This window comes from Oncorhynchus masou, chromosome 15 (assembly GCF_036934945.1).
Source record: "Oncorhynchus masou masou isolate Uvic2021 chromosome 15, UVic_Omas_1.1, whole genome shotgun sequence".
In the NCBI taxonomy this organism is placed as follows: Eukaryota; Metazoa; Chordata; class Actinopteri; order Salmoniformes; family Salmonidae; genus Oncorhynchus; species Oncorhynchus masou.
The window spans coordinates 28564613-28583343 of NC_088226.1; the positions used below are offsets into that span (position 1 = coordinate 28564613).

Sequence of the window (18731 nt, forward strand, 5' to 3'; positions counted from 1 at the left end):
ACACACTGAACTCTGTCTGAGAAGTTGATGAACCAGGCGAGGCAGTCATTAGAGAAACCAAGGCTGTTGAGGCTGCCGAAAAGAATGTGGTGATTGACAGAGTCGAAAGCCTTGGCCAGGTTGATAAATACAGCTGCACAGTATTGTCTCTTATCGATGATATCGATATCCTAAAGGACCTTGAGCGTGGCTGAGGTGCACCCATGACCAGCTTGGTAACCAGATTGCATAGCGGAGAAGGTACGGTGGGATTCGAAATGGTCGGCGATCTGTTTGTTAACTTGGCTTACGAAGACCTTAGAAAGGCAGAGTAGGATAGATATAGGTCTGTAACAGTTTGGGTCGAGTGTCTCCCCCTTTGAAGAGGGGGATGACCGTGGCAGCTTTCCAATCTTTGGGGATCTCAGACGATACGAAGAGAGGTTGAACAGGCTAGTAATAGGGGTTGCAACAATTGCAGCAGATCATTTTAGAAAGAGAGGGTCCAGATTGTCTATCCCAGCTGATTTGTAGGGGTCCAGATTTTGCAGCTCTTTCAGAACATCGCCTATCTGGATTTGGGTGAAGGAGAAATGGGGGGATGCAGGGCTGTTGCCCGGGGTAGGGGTAGCCAGGTGGAAAGCATGGCCAGCCGTAGAAAAATACTTATTGAAATTCTTAATTATCATGGATATATCGGTGGTGACAGTGTTTCCTAGCCTCAGTGCAGTGGGCAGCTGGGAGGAGGTGCTCTTATTCTCCATGGACTTTACAGTGCCCCAGAACTTTTGGGAGTTTGTGCTACAGGATGCAAATTTCAACTGCCTGTACAACTGCCTGTGTATATTGGTTCCTAACTTCCCTGAAAAGTTGCATAATGCAGGGGCTATTCGATGCTAATGCAGTACGCCACAGGATATTGAAACAACATCTCAAGACATCAGTCAGGAAGTTGAAGCTTAGTCACAAATGGGTCTTCCAAATGGATAATGACCCCAAGAATACTTCCAAAGTTGTGGCAAAATGGCTTAAGATCAACAAAGTCAAGGTCTTGGAGTGGCCATCACAAAGCCCTGACCTCAATCCTATAGAACATTTGTGGGCAGAGCTGAAAAAGCATGTGCGAGCAAGGAGGACTACAAACCTGACTCAGTTACACCAGCTCTGTCAGGAGGAATGGGCCAAAATTCACCCAACTTATTGTGGGAAGCTTGTGGAAGGTTACCCGTAACATTTGACCCAAGTTAAACAATATAAAGGCAATGCTACCAAATACTAATTGAGTGTATGTAAACTTCTGAACCACTGGGAATGTGATGAAAGAAATAAAAGCTGAAATAAATAATTCTCTATACTATTATTCTGACATTTCACATTATTAAAATAAAGTGGTGAGCCTAACTGACCTAAGGCAGGGAATTTTTACGAGGATTAAATGTCAGAAATGGGGAAAAACTGAGTTTAAATGTATTTGGCTAAGGTGTATAGAAACTTCTGACTTCAACTGTATATACAGGGGGTACCGGTACAGAGTCAACATACAGGGCACAGGTTAGTCGACGTAATATGTACCATGTAGGTAGAGGTAAAGTGACTATGCATGGATAATAAACCAAGAGTAGCAGCAGCGTCAAAGGGGGGGGCAATGCAAAAAGTCCGGGTAGCCATTTGATTAGCTGTTCAGATTGTTATGGCTTGCGGGTAGAAACTGTTAAGAAGCCTTTTGGACCTAGACTTGGCACTCCGGTACCAGAGAGTACAATCTATGGAGTCCTTGGCAATTTTTAGGGCTTTCTTCTGACACCGCCTTGTATAGAAGTATTGGATGGCAGGAAGATTGGCCCCAGTGATGTACTGGGTCATACGCACTACCCTCTGTAGTGCCTTGCGGTCGGAGGCTGTGCAGTTTCCATACCAGGCAGTGATGCAACCAATGCTCTCGATGTTGCAGCTGTAGAACTTTCTGGTTAACAATACCACTGAAAATATCAAAAAAGAAGGTCCAGAGGTCTTAGACTGAGGGGATCAAGCTGATTCCAATTTACAAATCAGGACAGGTCGTTTCACTGAGCAGCCATTACGAACACAGGCTGTAAAACAGTGATTACTAACGTCATTACAGAAAACACCAGACTTATACCTATCAGGATTATTTGTGAGGATAACATCAACGAGAGTAGCCTTTCTTGGGTGTTTGGAGTCATATCTTGTGAGATTGGTAATAATCGGAGAAGGATTTAGGGAGTCCCATTGCTTTAGGACTTGGTCAGGTGGTTTAAGCATATCCCAGTTTAGGTCACGTAGCAGGACAAATTCAAAATTAGTGTAAGGGGCCAGGAGAGAGTTTAGGGAATGTAGGGTACAGGCCGGTGCTGATGGTGGACGATAACACCCAGCAACAGTCAACAAACAGCTATTTGAAAGTTTAATGCTTAAAACCAGGAAATCAAATTGTTTGGGGACAGACTTGGTGAAGACAACCGAGCACTGAAGTTGTTCCTTGGTAAAGATTGCCACTCCACCACCTTTGGAGATCTGTTTTGCCGAGAAAAAAAACGTTAGAACCAGGAAGGTTAACATCAGTGTTCAAAACACTTTCTTAACCACATCTCAGTAACACATCTGGATTGGGGCTGTGAACCCCAATTTTAAGCTTGTAGTGTTAACGAGCAGAAAACCCAGGCTTTTACGAGAGCAGAAATCAGTGAAGCAGATAGAGCACAAGTCAGAATTGGGGCTAACAACGGTAGATGGGCCAGTGTGTACATGCACATTTCCAGATATCATCAGCAGTAATACAATCAGGCAAGGCAGAGGACAGGGAGAGCTCTGCAGTGTTGATTTATGACATTTGAATGTGCATTAGATGGCAATAAGATTCTATTGTACAGCAATTCCATCAGGTAACATGAATACAAAGAAAGGTGTGAGGTGGTTAGAATAGGATGGGAGGCCAAGAGTCTGTAACCAATAGAGAGTCAGAGTCCCGAGTGTGGGAACAAACATTGTCTGTCCCATGGTTGGGTAATCAAGCAAATCCATAGTCAACAAAGCACGCAGGAGTCATGAGGCAAATAGTATAAAGCACAAGAAAAAATAGCCAATAATCACTCGCCGCAACAGTGCTTGTACTGGAGGCGAGCGGAAGCTCGGGAGAGAGGGGGGAGTATGGCAGGGGTACCTGTACCAGACAGGGGGAGACAGGCCAGGGCACTGTGAACAAATCGTCAGGTGGAATCCGAGCAGCAGTGCAGCATGCAACGGGAGTAGATGTCACACCCACTTGGGAGAAGCTTTTTTCAGGAGGCAGATTCCATGTAGAAAATCCCAAGTCTCTCTCCACCATTTTTGTCTACGTGGAGAAGGTCGATAACTAACTATAACTTTATAGTTTCGGCGAAGGGTTCTTTACGATGTCCAAACAAAGTTGTCCTGCGGCTGTTGTATTTTGGATTTCAGGGAGGATATTTTCTGATGTGAAAAATCAACAATATTGTTTCTTACTGAGGTAATTGACAATCGAAGTGTCCTGGCATCAGTTCAAAATAGATGAAACAAGGGGGTACTGTATAGTAATGACCTCTGCACAGATGGAGAGGGCTTCAAAGGCCTCAGCATTTGAGTGGGGGAGGCTGTGAAACTCTCCTGCCAATGTTGGGCTCAAGGGCTTTGAAACCTCACACTTCCCATCTGTGCTAATTGATCTGATCTGTCCTAGCAAGCTTGGTAACCTTAACTTAGCATTCAGTCCTTATGAAGTGAAATATATAATTGTAATTATTTTTTATTCTTGGCTTTAAAAGTAACTTCAGTCTAAACATTACTCACTCAGTTCCAGGTTGGATGGCGTTTTCATGTTTCTTGTGCTTCATTTGCTGGTCGTTGTTTTGCTAGAGTATTTGCTGTATATACCTTGGAAATAAGAATATTTGGTAATAGGAATCCTTCCAGGTAATTTTGTCCAAAATTAGGTTGTAGGTTTGGATTTTTAATTTGGATTGAAGGTTATGTTGGGGCAGCAGGGTAGCCTAGTGGTTAGGAGTGTTGGACTAATAACCGAAAGGTTGCAAGTTCAAATCCCCGAGCTGACAAGGTACAAATCTGTTGTTCCGCCCCTGAACAGGCAGTTAAACCCACTGTTCATAGGCTGTCATTGAAAATAAGAATTTGTTCTTAACTGACTTGCCTAGTAAATTTAAATGTTGTGGAGGGTAGAATCCTGTATATGTCCTTGCAGAAAAATCTACATTTATCCAACTCTAAATCTTTTTTTTGTAAAAACATGCTGAAAATGCAGGAGCCCATCTGCTCATGATCTCACTCTCTCCAAAAGTATTGCTCTGTGAATGTCCACCTTATATATATAAACATGTAGAAATATATAAAACAGTCACACTGGACAAGTGTGCCTGCTAAATTACTAAGATGTTATCTAAAATCACCACACATACACATTTCATGCCTCTTGTAATATTGCAATTAGGACTTTAGTTGGGAACAACACTCAACAGTATATCATGTCTGGATATATAATTGAAGGTTAGGTCAAAAACATTGTAATTTTCCACTCCATGCATCAACTGGCTAAATAAACAGAACTTGAAACATCCAAACTATAGCCACTCCAGCAGATAAAGGAGATTGATACAAAAAGATTTTATTTTCACAATATCAAAAGTCAACAGTGAACCCTACAGAGATTTGTGGATCAATAGGTATCAACAAGGTACAGAAAGAAAAAAAATGTGTGTAGTGATCCCATTTAACCAGTTACTTTATTTTTGTTTGAGTGTAGGTGTATTTTTGTTTGAGTGTTAGGCTGCGTAGCATCAAGAACAATGTTTTTGAAAACTGAGTTAGAGAAAACAAGCAAACAGGACACTGAAATAGCAAACTGAAGAAAAATAATTTTGCAGTTCATCCTTTACACAACAGTTATACAAAAATCAAAGAAAAGAAAAATGTGTAAGAAATTATGCATACGGAAAATTCAACCCAGAAATGGGTTAATTTCCTTTATCTGCAGATTAAAATATTCTTTCATCTCCTTTCAAGTATCCCTCCATCTGTAGGACAATGTTCACATTTTCAAATGTAAAAATACTACAAGATTAGGGGGAAGGGCAAATACCAAACAACTCAATGGCGGCGAGAGGGGATAAGAGAAGTTTATAGGAGGGGAGAAAGAAAAATAACTATGGCCATTGTAAAGAGCTGAAATGGGCACAGATTCATTCAGACCCAAAGCAGTCACAACTAGATACTTCATGATCTTCCAACCAAGGCCTGGACAGTATCAGCAGTATGGTAATAGCGCCACCTCATCCTCTAATAGGGTAGGTGGAGTTTCTGCCATATTGCTCACACTGACACAGCTCTTTCATCTCTACAGTGGGGAATCAAGAAGTGTCTAGGGCAGGGGTAGGCAACCCTGGTCCTGGTGTGCGGAAGGCACTTCCTGTTTTTGATTAAACCGACCTGGAAGAAAAAATTTGTTGAATTTAGGCAATCACTGAACTGATAAATAAGCTTAGTAGCTCAATGTGGTGCCTTGAGACAATTGTACAGTACCTGCAGCACTCCAGGAACAGGGTTGTATTACCCCTGGTCTAGGGGTCAGTTTGAAACAGAACCAAAGAGGTTCAAGACACAAGAAACCATCCTAACATAAAGGGCGCGTTCCTCTGCCCAGGCATTGATAACGCATGCCAGATCTTACAACCCCTGGATAGACATTTTAAGTATCAGCTAACCACATCAAGTTATAGCAATATAGCAGTCGACGACAGTCAATGATGTGGCACGCAACCATTGGTTGATGCATGAAACGTCTGAGCAGGGGAACACAGCCAAAGGCTCCGTATTCCCTCCAGGGTGAGAGGTCACAGGAAGTAGTCTGCCACTGGCTTTTTGGAGGGAATGCCCCTGGTTTCCTGCGGGGCGGCTTCAAATATGATGAACTCCCTCTGCAGGTGCTCATCCAGCTCCAAGATGGCTGCCACATTACCACATCTGTGTTACAGGGGAGGGAGAGAGGGATCAGAAGAGTTAGATGGTTGCTATGGCAAACTAAACATTGCTATAAACTAACAACATGCATACACAGCAGAGTTTGGCCTCAGCAGTCCAAATGCAGAATATATAGAAAAAAACAAAACGACAAGCAAGCAAGAAAAAGATGGAGACAGGACACAGACCTGTAGCAGTAGTTGGGTGCGGACCACACAGTTAGCACTGTCTCATTGAAGTGCCACTTGTAGCCCTCCATGACCAGCTGGTGGGCCCTGCAGATCATGTGGATGTCATTGGCCGCGTTGAACTGGGCCACCACGTCACTGCCAAACAGGTAGCCCGCCCCCCTCGGGCTCACCCCCCACCCTGTGGTGTCTGGGAGAGAGAAACTGGAGTTGTCTCATTCCTTTTAGTTGGGGCATAAATGCTAAAATGTGTGAGACAGACTTGGTGGAATCTTCACCATCCTGCTTATAGCTACACGTTTTTGGGGTGGAAGGGTTATTTACCAGTATCTTACCTTCTGGGTCAGACCACAGCAGGTCACACATGGGGCCATCGTGAGGCACTTCCTGCTTCCTGTCGATAGTTCTGATCTGGTCCAGAGTTTGAATAGAGGGAGAAAGGCCACCGTGCACACAGAATATCTACACAATGAGAGTTCGAGGGAGAGAAAAAAATCTACATTGGACAAAAATATTAACACATGTTTCATGAGCTGAAGTATAAGATTCCTGACATTTTCCATATGCACAAAAAGCTTATTTCTCTCAAATGTAGTACACACATTGTTTACATCCCTTTTAGTGAGTATTTCTCCTTCGCCAAGATAATCCATCCACCTAACAGGTGTGGCATATCAAGAAGTTGATTAAACATCATGACCATTACACAGATGCACCTTGTGCTGGGGACAATAAAATGCCACTAAAATCTGCAGTTTTGTTACACACCACAATCCCACAGAAGTCTCAAGTTAAGGGAGCGTGCAATTGGCATGCTGACTGCAGGAACATCCACCATAGCTGTTGCCAGAGAAATTAACCTCCAACAACTAGAGAATTTGTCAGTAGGTCCAACCGGCCTTACAACCGCAGACCACGTGTAAGGCGTTGTGTGGTGCATAGTTTGCTGATGTCAACGTTTTGAGTGCCCCATGGTGGCGGTAAGGTTATGGTATGGGCAGGCATTAGCTATGGATAACAAACACAATAGCATTTTGTATCAATGGCAATTTGAACGCACAGATATGCCGTGATGAGATCCTGAGGCCCATTGTCGTGCCATTAATCCGCAGCCATCACCTCATGTTTCAGCATGATAATGCACAGCTCCATGTTGCAAGGATCTGTACACAATTCCTGGAAGCTGAAAATATCCTAGTTCTTCCATGACCTGCATACACAGACATGTCACCCATTAAGCATGTTTGGGATGCTCTGGATTGACGTGTACAACAGCATGTTCTAGTTCCTTCCAATATCCAGCAACTCTGCATAGCCATTGAAGAGTGGGACAACATTTCACAGGCCACAATCAACAGCCTGATCAACTCTATGCGAAGGAGATGTTTCTCGCTGAATGAGGCAAATGGAGGTTACAGCAGACACTGACTGGTTCTGATCCACAGTCCCAACTTATTTTTTTAAAGGTATCAGTGACCAACAGATGCATATCTGTATTCCCAGTCATGTGAAATCCACAGATTAAGGCCTAATGAATTTATTTCAATTGACTGATTTTCTTATATGAACTGGAACTCAGTAAAACCTTTCAAATCGTTGCATGTTGTGTTCATATTTTTGTTCAGTATAGTTAAGGCCTTACACAATCCAACTCAAGAAACAGGTTTGTTTAAAAACATTCTTCTCAATAAAGCAACAAAACATGTTTGAACCGATGGGTGCGATTGCGATCCAGAGTTACTTGCATTAAATACCAGAGGAAAACCTGAGCTAGCTGGAAAGATATAAAGAGGGGAGATTGTCACGAGTCATGCTGTTTCAGTGAGAACTAGCTATTTAGCGAGACTAGCCATCTAACCATAACAATCTAGCCTGGTCCCAGATCTATTTGTGCTGTATTATCAACTCATATGTTCATTGTCACGTCCCTCCTTGGTATGACCATAGGAGTTGGTAAGACGGCACAAATAACAATCAGTGAGAAGCAGAGAAATGTGACTGAAGGGGCCGGGGAGCGCACCTTGCCGTCGATGATGGCAGAGAGGGACAGGTAATCAAAGATCTCGGTGCAATATCTCCACACGGTGACCGAGCCGTACTTGCGGAGGCACTCGTCATAGAAGCCGTAGACCTGTGTGATCTGCCGTGACTCGTGGTTCCCTCGGATCAGAGTGATCCTGTCTGGATACCGCACCTGTGGGGGGAGGAAGGGGTAAGTTACTTGTTAGAATGGGTCCTTCAATGGGACCCTACTGGCCAAAAAGCAAATGAGAGGGGTAGTAGGTCCAACTTTATCGCATAGAGAGGTTAGTAGTGGGGCTAGACACAAAGCGCACACTTCGCACAGTACAATAAGTATAAAAAATGTCCAATCATTGCATTTCCTGAATTTACATAAGTTTAAATTGAACTAACTCCAACCCTGCATAGTATTAGAAACACTACAACAGAGGGAGTGAAAGAGGGTCTGAAGAATGAAAACATCTAGCCTCAGAATAATTGAATAGCTCCGATTTGGCTTCTCTCGAGTACCTTGAGTGCTAGAAGCAGCAGGAACGTCTCCACGCTGTAGAAGCCTCGGTCCACAAAGTCACCCATGAAGAGATAGTTTGTCTCCGGAACATCGCCCCCTACCTTGCACACACGCAATTGAAGTGTTAAATAATGACACGTCAAAAATGGCACAGCAGAATATAATATGCATGTAAATGACATGGAGTTTATGGCATAATGAAGCAAAATTGTGCATATGTTGAGTTTGGAACTGTACAGAGACCGCACAAAGAGGCACTGAGAAATCATACAGATGAAATGCAGGAAATACAGACAGGAGACTGAACTTACTCTAAACAACTCCTTTAGGTCATAAAACTGTCCATGAATATCCCCACACACCTGTGATAGAAAATAAGAATTGTAGGGAATTAAAGGGCGACAATTCAGGAAGTAAGCTGAGCAAATGTATTCAACCCACTAATACTAAACATGTGCTTCTAAAATAGAAAAATCTATATTTTTTTGTATTTTGAAATTGAACAACGTTTATTAGGAGGTATGGATAGCGGCATCTTGAATTGCCATTGTAACAATTGACGCCAATGTGTCTTTGGTAGGAGTGAGCAAATTGTGAGTTTTGGCATTGAAACAAAGTGAATGCGGCCACTGGGAGGTGCCGTGCCTCTACTGGACCTAAAAGGTTTCTCAACTTTGACAGCTCTGTCATTGAGATCAGGACAAAAATATTAAGATACGAAACTGTATACAATTCGCTTTAATGTTGGTAATTATATGTACATTTTAGAGTATTTTTTCCAATTGATGAGTCAGTGAAATGAAATGTTGACAAGCCGAGTAGACAATCAGCCAAAATGAGGCAAAGTATCTAACTAGCCAGCCTACTTGATTTAGCTCGTCTTGTCTTTTTTATGGAAATGGTTTCATTGATAACTACAAGCTAAAATACTCCTATCGACAATTTGAAGAGCATGTCATTAGGTATGAGCGAGACCTAGCTAACACAAACTGGAAAATTATTAAGTTAGATATGAAGAAGTGTTGCATGGTATACCAGTACCACAGTAATGTCATGCTACCAAAACGGCATGATACTTATGATACCAACATTTTAGAATACCATAGTACCGTTTCATATGATACTATGACATTTTTCAGCCCTACTGATCTGAAGTACCCGCTGGCACCTGTTATAATTGTAAAAATAAATTCTGTAAAAAAAGAAATGTAAGCAACAGCAACTAGTCTCTTGTTAGCACCGGTCCAATCATGTCCCTTCACTTTCATTCGCATTTCACATTTCCGCCAGCCGCATCCCATTCCAGCTATCAATCACCAGCTTCTCTCCATCCGCTCATCTATTCCTCAGTTTTTAAAATATCATTTAGCCGTGATGGCGAGGGGGGATGCAGACACTGATCAGTCTTCTGTTACATTTGTACATTGGAGCAGCGTGCAGAACGAGCAAAATTGATAGGTCTACATTCTATATAATTTCATCCCTGGTATATCCAAGAGCACAGGCCAGTCTGATGGCTTTGCAAGTTCGCTGTCACACAGCAGTGCCAGTAGAAAAACAGCTCTGCGACAGTCATGCTTGCAGCTTTACAGCAAAGAAAATGACTTGCCGCCAGCTCAAAGGGTTAAAAAAAATATGACTCACATTACTGGAGCAACCTTTTATTTTTCCTGCACAATTTCGCACGCATTTGATATAATTTCACAAAACATGTCGCTGGCTGGGCTGTTTTAAACTAATCACGGGCCATTGTTCAGTCAAGTTACCTAGGTAGCTAACAACCTGATAACTTGACAGGTCTAGGCATATTTGATTGGCATAGGAAGAAAGGAAAAGGGTCTACTACTCATGAGATGTGCTTCAAAAAGGTAGGATTCATATAGGCTTAATGTAAGACTAAACTAACAAAAATCTCTCTGTATGGTGCTCCTTACATTCTGTTTGGTGCCTAACGTTTTTAAAGTTGGGAGCAGTGAGTGTGTGAGGGAGGGAAAGTATGTGTGAGTCTTAACTCAAGAGTAAACATTTAATTAAGTGTTTTCCCCTTTCTGCCACAATGACATGCAGACCATTATGCATGTATATTCCATCATCCCATTCCTCCAGCCAAATCACAGGCAGGCCTTTGCAAATATGAGCAAATTAGTCATTCTATGCAGTATTCTATTATATTATTATTATATTAAATATGTTGTATTGCGTAGAAGTGTGAATATCAGTGACAGATTTTTTTGTATAACGGGAAAAGTGTGGGGAATGGGGTGAACAGAATGCTAAGCCACTGACTAGCCTGTCAATCTACTATCCCCCATAGTACAAAAGTCAACCTATTCTATTCTGTGCGAGAAATAAATATTCCACACAGTCTGGGACAGTTGTGGGATGGAATAGATCCCAAATTAATACAACCAACTAGCATAAAAAAACGTATGTAATGTGACGCAACAGATCATAACGTTTAGCTTACACTATTTCTTCACATTATAAGCTCAGAAATGAGCACATAAGCGCAATTGTTCCATTAGCGGAAAACACCATTATGAAAAGTGACCGCAAATGCAATTATGCATGTAATGGTGAAAATGATTTCACCCAAACTTGAAACTCTCTCGCAGCTTATATATGCCAGTTAGGCTCTACACCCCTTGTAAAGCAGTTGCAAAAAAAAGTCATTGTTTCTTATGCTGGGCTTCATTCACAAGTGATGGGCTAATATTGTCACCCATCAAACTATTCTTGATTTAATAATGTCTTTATATATACACTAAATAATATATGTGTGACAATTTCTTTGATTTAAAATGGACCATTATCATGCACCTGTATCGAAACAGGGGCACTGGGAAAAAATACATGTCATCTATGCACTTAAATGGAGGATGTTTTTCCCTGTGGTTTATTTCATGCCAGGTGGGCTGTACTCCAGTTGTAAATATAAGCAATGTGCTTAACCCTCCTGTTATGTTGCAGGTCAATTTGACCCATTTCCACCTTTGAGTTGTCTAAAATACTAGTTAACCTCCCTTTTTCTCCATGGAATTAAAGGATTTTTCCTCATTTAGGGTCATGAACCTAACTTCAAAATTTGGAAATTTGTGGAATGTCTGTGTAGATTTTGTATACAAACATGATGTTGTGGGTCCTTTTGACCCAGAGGCTTTCATGTGTATAGATATTGGCACAGGTCCAAAATAAACAAGTGTCTTTGTATTTTGTTTTGACTGGTTCTGGTTGCACTTTTATAACTATGTTTGGGTGAAAAGGAGTTTCCCAATGGTATCCTTCTCAGTGTGAGAGCAGCAGATCTCTGACACAGACACTCCAAAAACAATTCAGTCAATGAAGCCTTATCACAAATTCTGGACTGTGACAGTGAAATACAATAAGAGGTCTCAGAGACAGAGGACATTTCAGAGATAGAGGACAATGCTGTTGATGATCCAGATTGTGAATTTTTCTTTGGTGAAGAGGAGGAGTCTGCTATACCATCCCCTCCATCAGATGAGAGAGAGAGCACGCAACAACCATCATCCAGAGAAGAGATTACATGGAGGTCTAAAAGAATGGTAATATAGAATGGTCACTGTCCACACAACAAAGGTAGGACTGTCAGCTTCCAATGTAATCAAAATTGTTCCAGGGCCCCCCTCACAAAGACAGTAAAACCAGCAGCGTAGAATGCAATAAATACATCTGGGCTGTTTTGACTTGATTCTTTGACTGTCTTGAGCGTGTTTAAACTGTCCAGGTCAAGCTGACCCAAACCACAATGAACGCTATTTATTTTCAGCAAAGCACAAGGGTTATTATTAGGAAAGTTGAATAATAAATATAGTTGGCCTAGCCTATAGAAAGCTGATGGATCCTCTTTTTATTAGTGGTCATCAACATGATTACTCCTGCAATTGCATAGCCTATATAAATGTTGCGCAACATGAGCTCATTGGCTCTCATTAAGTGTTAGATTAGATTCTCAAATACATTTGCATTGTCAGAGCGATTAGAGGGACAAGAGTACTGAGTACCAGGCGGTTAGCAAGTTTAGTGGGCTACTAAATGACCCGCAGCATCAGAGCTTGGAGAAGCCTAATTACCATGACTAAGCAGTCATGTGGAATTTGACTGCCGGTGTGCCGATAATGCGTTCCCCGCAAAGCCCTTAGCCATGATCTCAGTAAATTCTGGAGTTTCAAAAGTCTCCTACTGATGATGCAACAATGCCAATATGGCGATTTACAATTAAGGCTGGTTTACAGTCGGTCTATCTACATATCTGTAGACAATTGTCTTAGGGACATCATGAACATTCTATTGTCATCCGACATCAAACTTTGTACTTATGAAAAAGTATTAACACAAAACAGCCTCTGCATGACAACAGCAGGCCGGTGCTCCAAATAGCATATTTTAATCTATTTTAACACCAATATATCCATCTGTTTAAAAATGAATTCAGTAAATGTCAATCTAGCAAGCCAGGCAACAAAAAGCATTTTTTGTAAACAACATTTTGGTTTGTTGTCTAGCCAGTTCAAATATAGCTGACAACGTCTAAACTTGAGTTACGTCTTATTCATTATTACAGAAAAGTAAACCCACAACAATTATTTACAAAGTAATGGCAAGCTTACAGGAAATAGCTTACTGCCACTGTGTGACAAAATAAAAGTAGGTGATTCTATCTGAGAATTTTAGAACTGCATCATCTTGTCACAGGAGGATTTGGTCTGGTTGCTGTGACAGTACAGTAACCACGACAACGAACGTTGTGACAGTCACAGAGACGTAAACTTTTTAATGTCTGCACGACAAGGAAACTGACAGTCGCAGTGACGGACTAACAGACATTCCACCGAATTATAAATTAAATGTTTTGACCAGCGACACTTGTCGCATAATTGCCTACAAACATGTTGTTAGACCAAGTATAAACTGGCCTTTACAATTAGCTGGTGTTCTAAAGCCTAGCATTTCCATTCCCCAAATGTATTCAATCATCCAACATTACACATGTAACAAGAGGGATCAGGTTGTGAAATGCAAATAATGGCAGTCTTGGCAGATCTACGAAGTAATCAAGATGTCTTCTATTCTGAAAATACTCACTGTAACTGGAGAGTCCACCCTCTGTACGTTACTCTCCTCTACCAGAATCTCCCTGTAACACACACACAAGCAGAGGACAAGCTTAGTGATGAAGATTTAGATTTTATCAGAAATGTTAAAGTAATATGGCCTGTGTGTGTGTTTAATTACCTGGCCTTGGCACACAGTGCTTTGACTTCATTTTCCTTGATGAGTTCACAGCGCCTAAGTTGTTCGATCTGTCTGTCCAGATCACTGATGTCCCCCATTGTCACACACATATGGAGCGAGAGGCTCACACGCAATCCTCACTCTGGGGTCTGGAGTTGTCTCCTACAGAGCCTCGCAAACACAGGGTTTGTATACTTCACACAGTCACCCTGGTCCGGGAACACACAAACACACTCTTTAGCTGTTCAGGCAGTTCTAGTCACAAAGAGAGAGCGGCAGATTGGTGCAATAGAGAGGGATCTATGAAATATTAATATATGACATGTTTTAGAGCATGGCTACATTAACACATTGTTATATGTCCGTTCTGTTCCGTCTGAGGGCTTCAAATAGTGGAAAGCCCAATAAACTAACTAGCTTATAGCTAGCTAACGTTACGAGCGAAGTTAGCGAGTTAGTTAGCATGAAGTGAGTTCAACACTAACATAACGTTAGTTAATTGGTAACGTTAGCTCAGTCGGTTAGTTGGCTGGTCTTTTCATGAAGGTTGGTATTATGGGTATATTTGCGTTAATATTTATACCCAGATAGCTTATGCTAACTAGAAAATAACTAACTAGTTAGCTAACAATCTCGGCCCGTTCATCAAGTAGTACGAAATGCTAACGTTGCTTGGCTAGCTAATTTAGCACGCTAGCTATCTGTTACCTATGTTTTTTACGCGAAAATGGCGTAATCCAAGCTAACACAAATACCTTTGAATATTAGAGAAGAAGAACTCGAAATACAGACATACAGCTGTTTTATTCCACGGTTATTTTCTTTTTTCACCGGTTCACATAACCACCGCCGGAAGAGCTCCGTCTGCAACTTCCGCTGTCGGGGACGCGCATTTTGTAGTCATGAATCGGGAGGGGAATTTTCAGTTTTTAAGCAAATATCGTAGTTTGACATGGCTAATGCTGTCTTCTTATGCTCAAACATTATAACAAAATCAATGGGGGCCTGACTGTCTACATATCTTTTCTACAACAGCACTATTGCGCAAAATAATATGCAGCATCATCTGGATATGTATGTAACAAAAGGTCAACATTCAACTTCTGCTTTAATTTCTATCAAGCCGTCTACGCATACCATTTCTGTCAAGCCGTCTACGCATACCATTTCTGTCAAGCCGTCTACGCATACCATTTCTGTCAAGCCATCTACGCATACTATTTCTGTCAAGCCGTCTATGCATACCATTTCTGTCAAGCCGTCTTACACATACCATTTCTGTCAAGCCGTCTACGCATACCATTTCTGTCAAGCCATCTACGCATACCATTTCTGTCAAGCCGTCTACGCATACCATTTCTGTCAAGCCGTCTACGCATACCATTTCTGTCAAGCCGTCTACGCATACCATTTCTGTCAAGCCATCTACGCATACCATTTCTGTCAAGCCGTCTACGCATACCATTTCTGTCAAGCCGTCTATGCATACCATTTCTGTCAAGCCGTCTTACACATACCATTTCTGTCAAGCCGTCTACGCATACCATTTCTGTCAAGCCGTCTACGCATACCATTTCTGTCAAGCCGTCTTACACATACCATTTCTGTCAAGCCGTCTATGCATACAATTTGACGCATAAGTTCAATGAATTCAAGGTATGCACCACACCAAATGCACTGCAACTGCCTCTGCAACACAATGCTGAAAGGCAAACGCAGCGTTTCGTTAGAAACGTATGTAATTGTGTACCAAAATGCAATGATGCTGTCGAAGCGTTTACATTGAAAGCGTTTTTCCCACCTTGAAAATGTCAAATAATAACAAATTTTAATTTACTATGCACAAAAATGTTATCCCCATTGATGTACACAAACCCCCCAAAAAATTTAAAGTATTTTTGTTGTTGTAGTGGGGACACTAAAATTAGTACTTTAAAATAATATATACTTAAAAAAAATATATATATATTTTTTCTCCCCAATTTCATAGTATCCAATTGTTAGTAGTTACTGTCTTGTCTCATCACTACAACTTCCGTACGGGCTCGGGAGAGACGAAGGTCGAGAGTCATGTGTCCTCCGAAACACAACCCAACCAAGCCGCACTGCTTCTTAACACAGTGCGCATCCAACCCGGAAACCAGCCGCACCAATGTGTCGAGGGAACACTGTGCACCTAGCAACCTGGTCAGCGTGCACTGCGCCCGGCCCGCCACAGGAGTCGCTAGTGCGCGATGAGACAAGGATATCCCTACCGGCCAAACCCTTCCTAACCCGGACGACGCTAGGCCAATTGTGCTTCACCCCATGGACATCCTGGTTGCGGCCGGCTGCGACAGAGCCTGGGCTTGAACCCAGAGTCTCTGGTGGCATAGCTAGCACTGCGATGCTTTAGACCACTGCGCCACCCGGGAGGCAAAAAAAAAAATTAAAAAAATAATAAGAAAATATATATATATATATATATACTTTAAGGAAAATGTTTTCAATTACTTTTTTCATTTTTATGTTTAGCTCACATAATATACTGAATAAAAATATAAACGCAACATGCAACAATTTAATTGAATTGTTGCATGTTGGTTTAAGGAAATCAGTCAATAAATAAATTAGGCCCTAATCTATGGACTTCACGACTGAGAATAGATCTGTTGGTCACAGATACAGTTGAAGTCGGAAGTTTACATACACTTAGTTTGGAGTCATTAAAACTTGTTTTTCAACCACTCCACAAATTTCTTGTTAACAAACTATAGTTTTGGAAAATCGGTTAGGACATCTACTTTGTGGATGACACAAGTCATTTTTCCAACAATTGTTTATAATTCACTGCATCACAATTCCAGTGGGTCAGAAGTTTACATACACAAAGTTGACTGTGCCTTTAAACATCTTGGAATATTCCAGAAAATTATGTCATGGCTTTAGAAGCTTCTGATAGGATAATTGACATAATTTGAGTCAATTGGATGTATTTCAAGGCCAACCTTCAAAGTCAGTGCCTCTTTGCTTGACATCATGGGAAAATCAAAAGAAATCAGCCAAGACCTCAGAAAAAAAGATGTTAGACCTCCACAAGTCTGGTTTATCCTTAGGAGCAATTTCCAAATGCCTGAAGGTACCACGTTCATCTGTACAAACAATAGTACTGTCACGTTCTGACCATAGTTCTTTTGTGTTTTCTTTGTTTTAGTGTTCGTCAGAACGTGAGCAGAGTAGGCATTCTATGTTGTGTGTCTAGTTTTCCCGTTTCTATGTTTGGCCTGATATGGTTCTCAATCAGAGGCAGGTGTTAGTCACAGTCTCTGATTGGGAACCATATTTAGGTACAGTGCCTTGCGAAAGTATTCGGCCCCCTTGAACTTTGCGACCTTTTGCCACATTTCAGGCTTCAAACATAAAGATATAAAACTGTATTTTTTGTGAAGAATCAACAACAAGTGGGACACAATCATGAAGTGGAACGACATTTATTGGATATTTCAAACTTTTTTAACAAATCAAAAACTGAAAAATTGGGCGTGCAAAATTATTCAGCCCCTTTACTTTCAGTGCAGCAAACTCTCTCCAGAAGTTCAGTGAGGATCTCTGAATGATCCAATGTTGACCTAAATGACTAATGATGATAAATACAATCCACCTGTGTGTAATCAAGTCTCCGTATAAATGCACCTGTACTGTGATAGTCTCAGAGGTCCGTTAAAAGCGCAGAGAGCATCATGAAGAACTAGGAACACACCAGGCAGGTCCGAGATACTGTTGTGAAGAAGTTTAAAGCCGGATTTGGATACAAAAAGATTTCCCAAGCTTTAAACATCCCAAGGAGCACTGTGCAAGCAATAATATTGAAATGGAAGGAGTATCAGACCACTGCAAATCTACCAAGACCTGGCCGTCCCTCTAAACTTTAAGCTCATACAAGGAGAAGACTGATCAGAGATGCAGCCAAGAGGCCCATGATCACTCTGGATGAACTGCAGAGATCTACAGCTGAGGTGGGAGACTCTGTCCATAGGACAACAATCAGTCGTATAGTGCACAAATCTGGCCTTTATGGAAGAGTGGCAAGAAGAAAGCCATTTCTTAAAGATGTCCATAAAAGTGTTGTTTAAAGTTTGCCACACGCCACCTGGGAGACACACCAAACATGTGGAAGAAGGTGCTCTGGTCAGATGAAACCAAAATTGAACTTTTTGGCAACAATGCAAAACATTATGTTTGGCGTAAAAGCAACACAGCTCATCACCCTGAACACACCATACCCACTGTCAAACATGGTGGTGGCAGCATCATGGTTTGGGCCTGCTTTTCTTCAGCAGGGACAGGGAAGATGGTTAAAATTGATGGGAAGATGGATGGAGCCAAATACAGGACCACTCTGGAAGAAAACCTGATGGAGTCTGCAAAAGACCTGAGACTGGGACGGAGATTTGTCTTCCAACAAGACAATGATCCAAAACATAAAGCAAAATCTACAATGGAATGGTTCAAAAATAAACATGTCCAGGTGTTAGAATGGCCAAGTCAAAGTCCAGACCTGAATCCAATCGAGAATCTGTGGAAAGAACTGAAAACTGCTGTTCACAAATGCTCTCCATCCAACCTCACTGAGCTCGAGCTCTTTTGCAAGGAGGAATGGGAAAAAATGTCAGTCTCTCGATGTGCAAAACTGATAGAGACATACCCCAAGCGACTTACAGCTGTAATCACAGCAAAAGGTGGCACTACAAAGTATTAACTTAAGGGGGCTGAATAATTTTGCACGC

General features: G+C 41.6%; 1 protein-coding gene across 2 annotated transcripts; it reads right to left on the reverse strand.

Moving 5' to 3' along the window:
* Positions 1–4611: 4611 nt before the first annotated feature.
* On the reverse strand, positions 4612–14860 carry LOC135556092 (serine/threonine-protein phosphatase 4 catalytic subunit B). 2 transcript variants are annotated; one of them, XM_064989007.1, is made up of 9 exons: positions 14762–14860; positions 13966–14174; positions 13816–13867; positions 9021–9071; positions 8709–8810; positions 8197–8370; positions 6512–6638; positions 6177–6366; positions 4612–5991 (listed from the first exon to the last, which is right to left on the reverse strand). In XM_064989007.1, exons 2-9 carry the CDS (start codon positions 14073–14075, stop codon positions 5862–5864), a joined length of 936 nt encoding a protein of 311 aa, XP_064845079.1. In that variant the 5' UTR covers positions 14076–14174; positions 14762–14860; the 3' UTR covers positions 4612–5861. The 2 variants fall into 2 exon arrangements, with proteins under 2 accessions (XP_064845079.1, XP_064845078.1); XM_064989006.1 differs by having other exon boundaries at positions 14721–14856.
* Positions 14861–18731: the final 3871 nt, after the last annotated feature.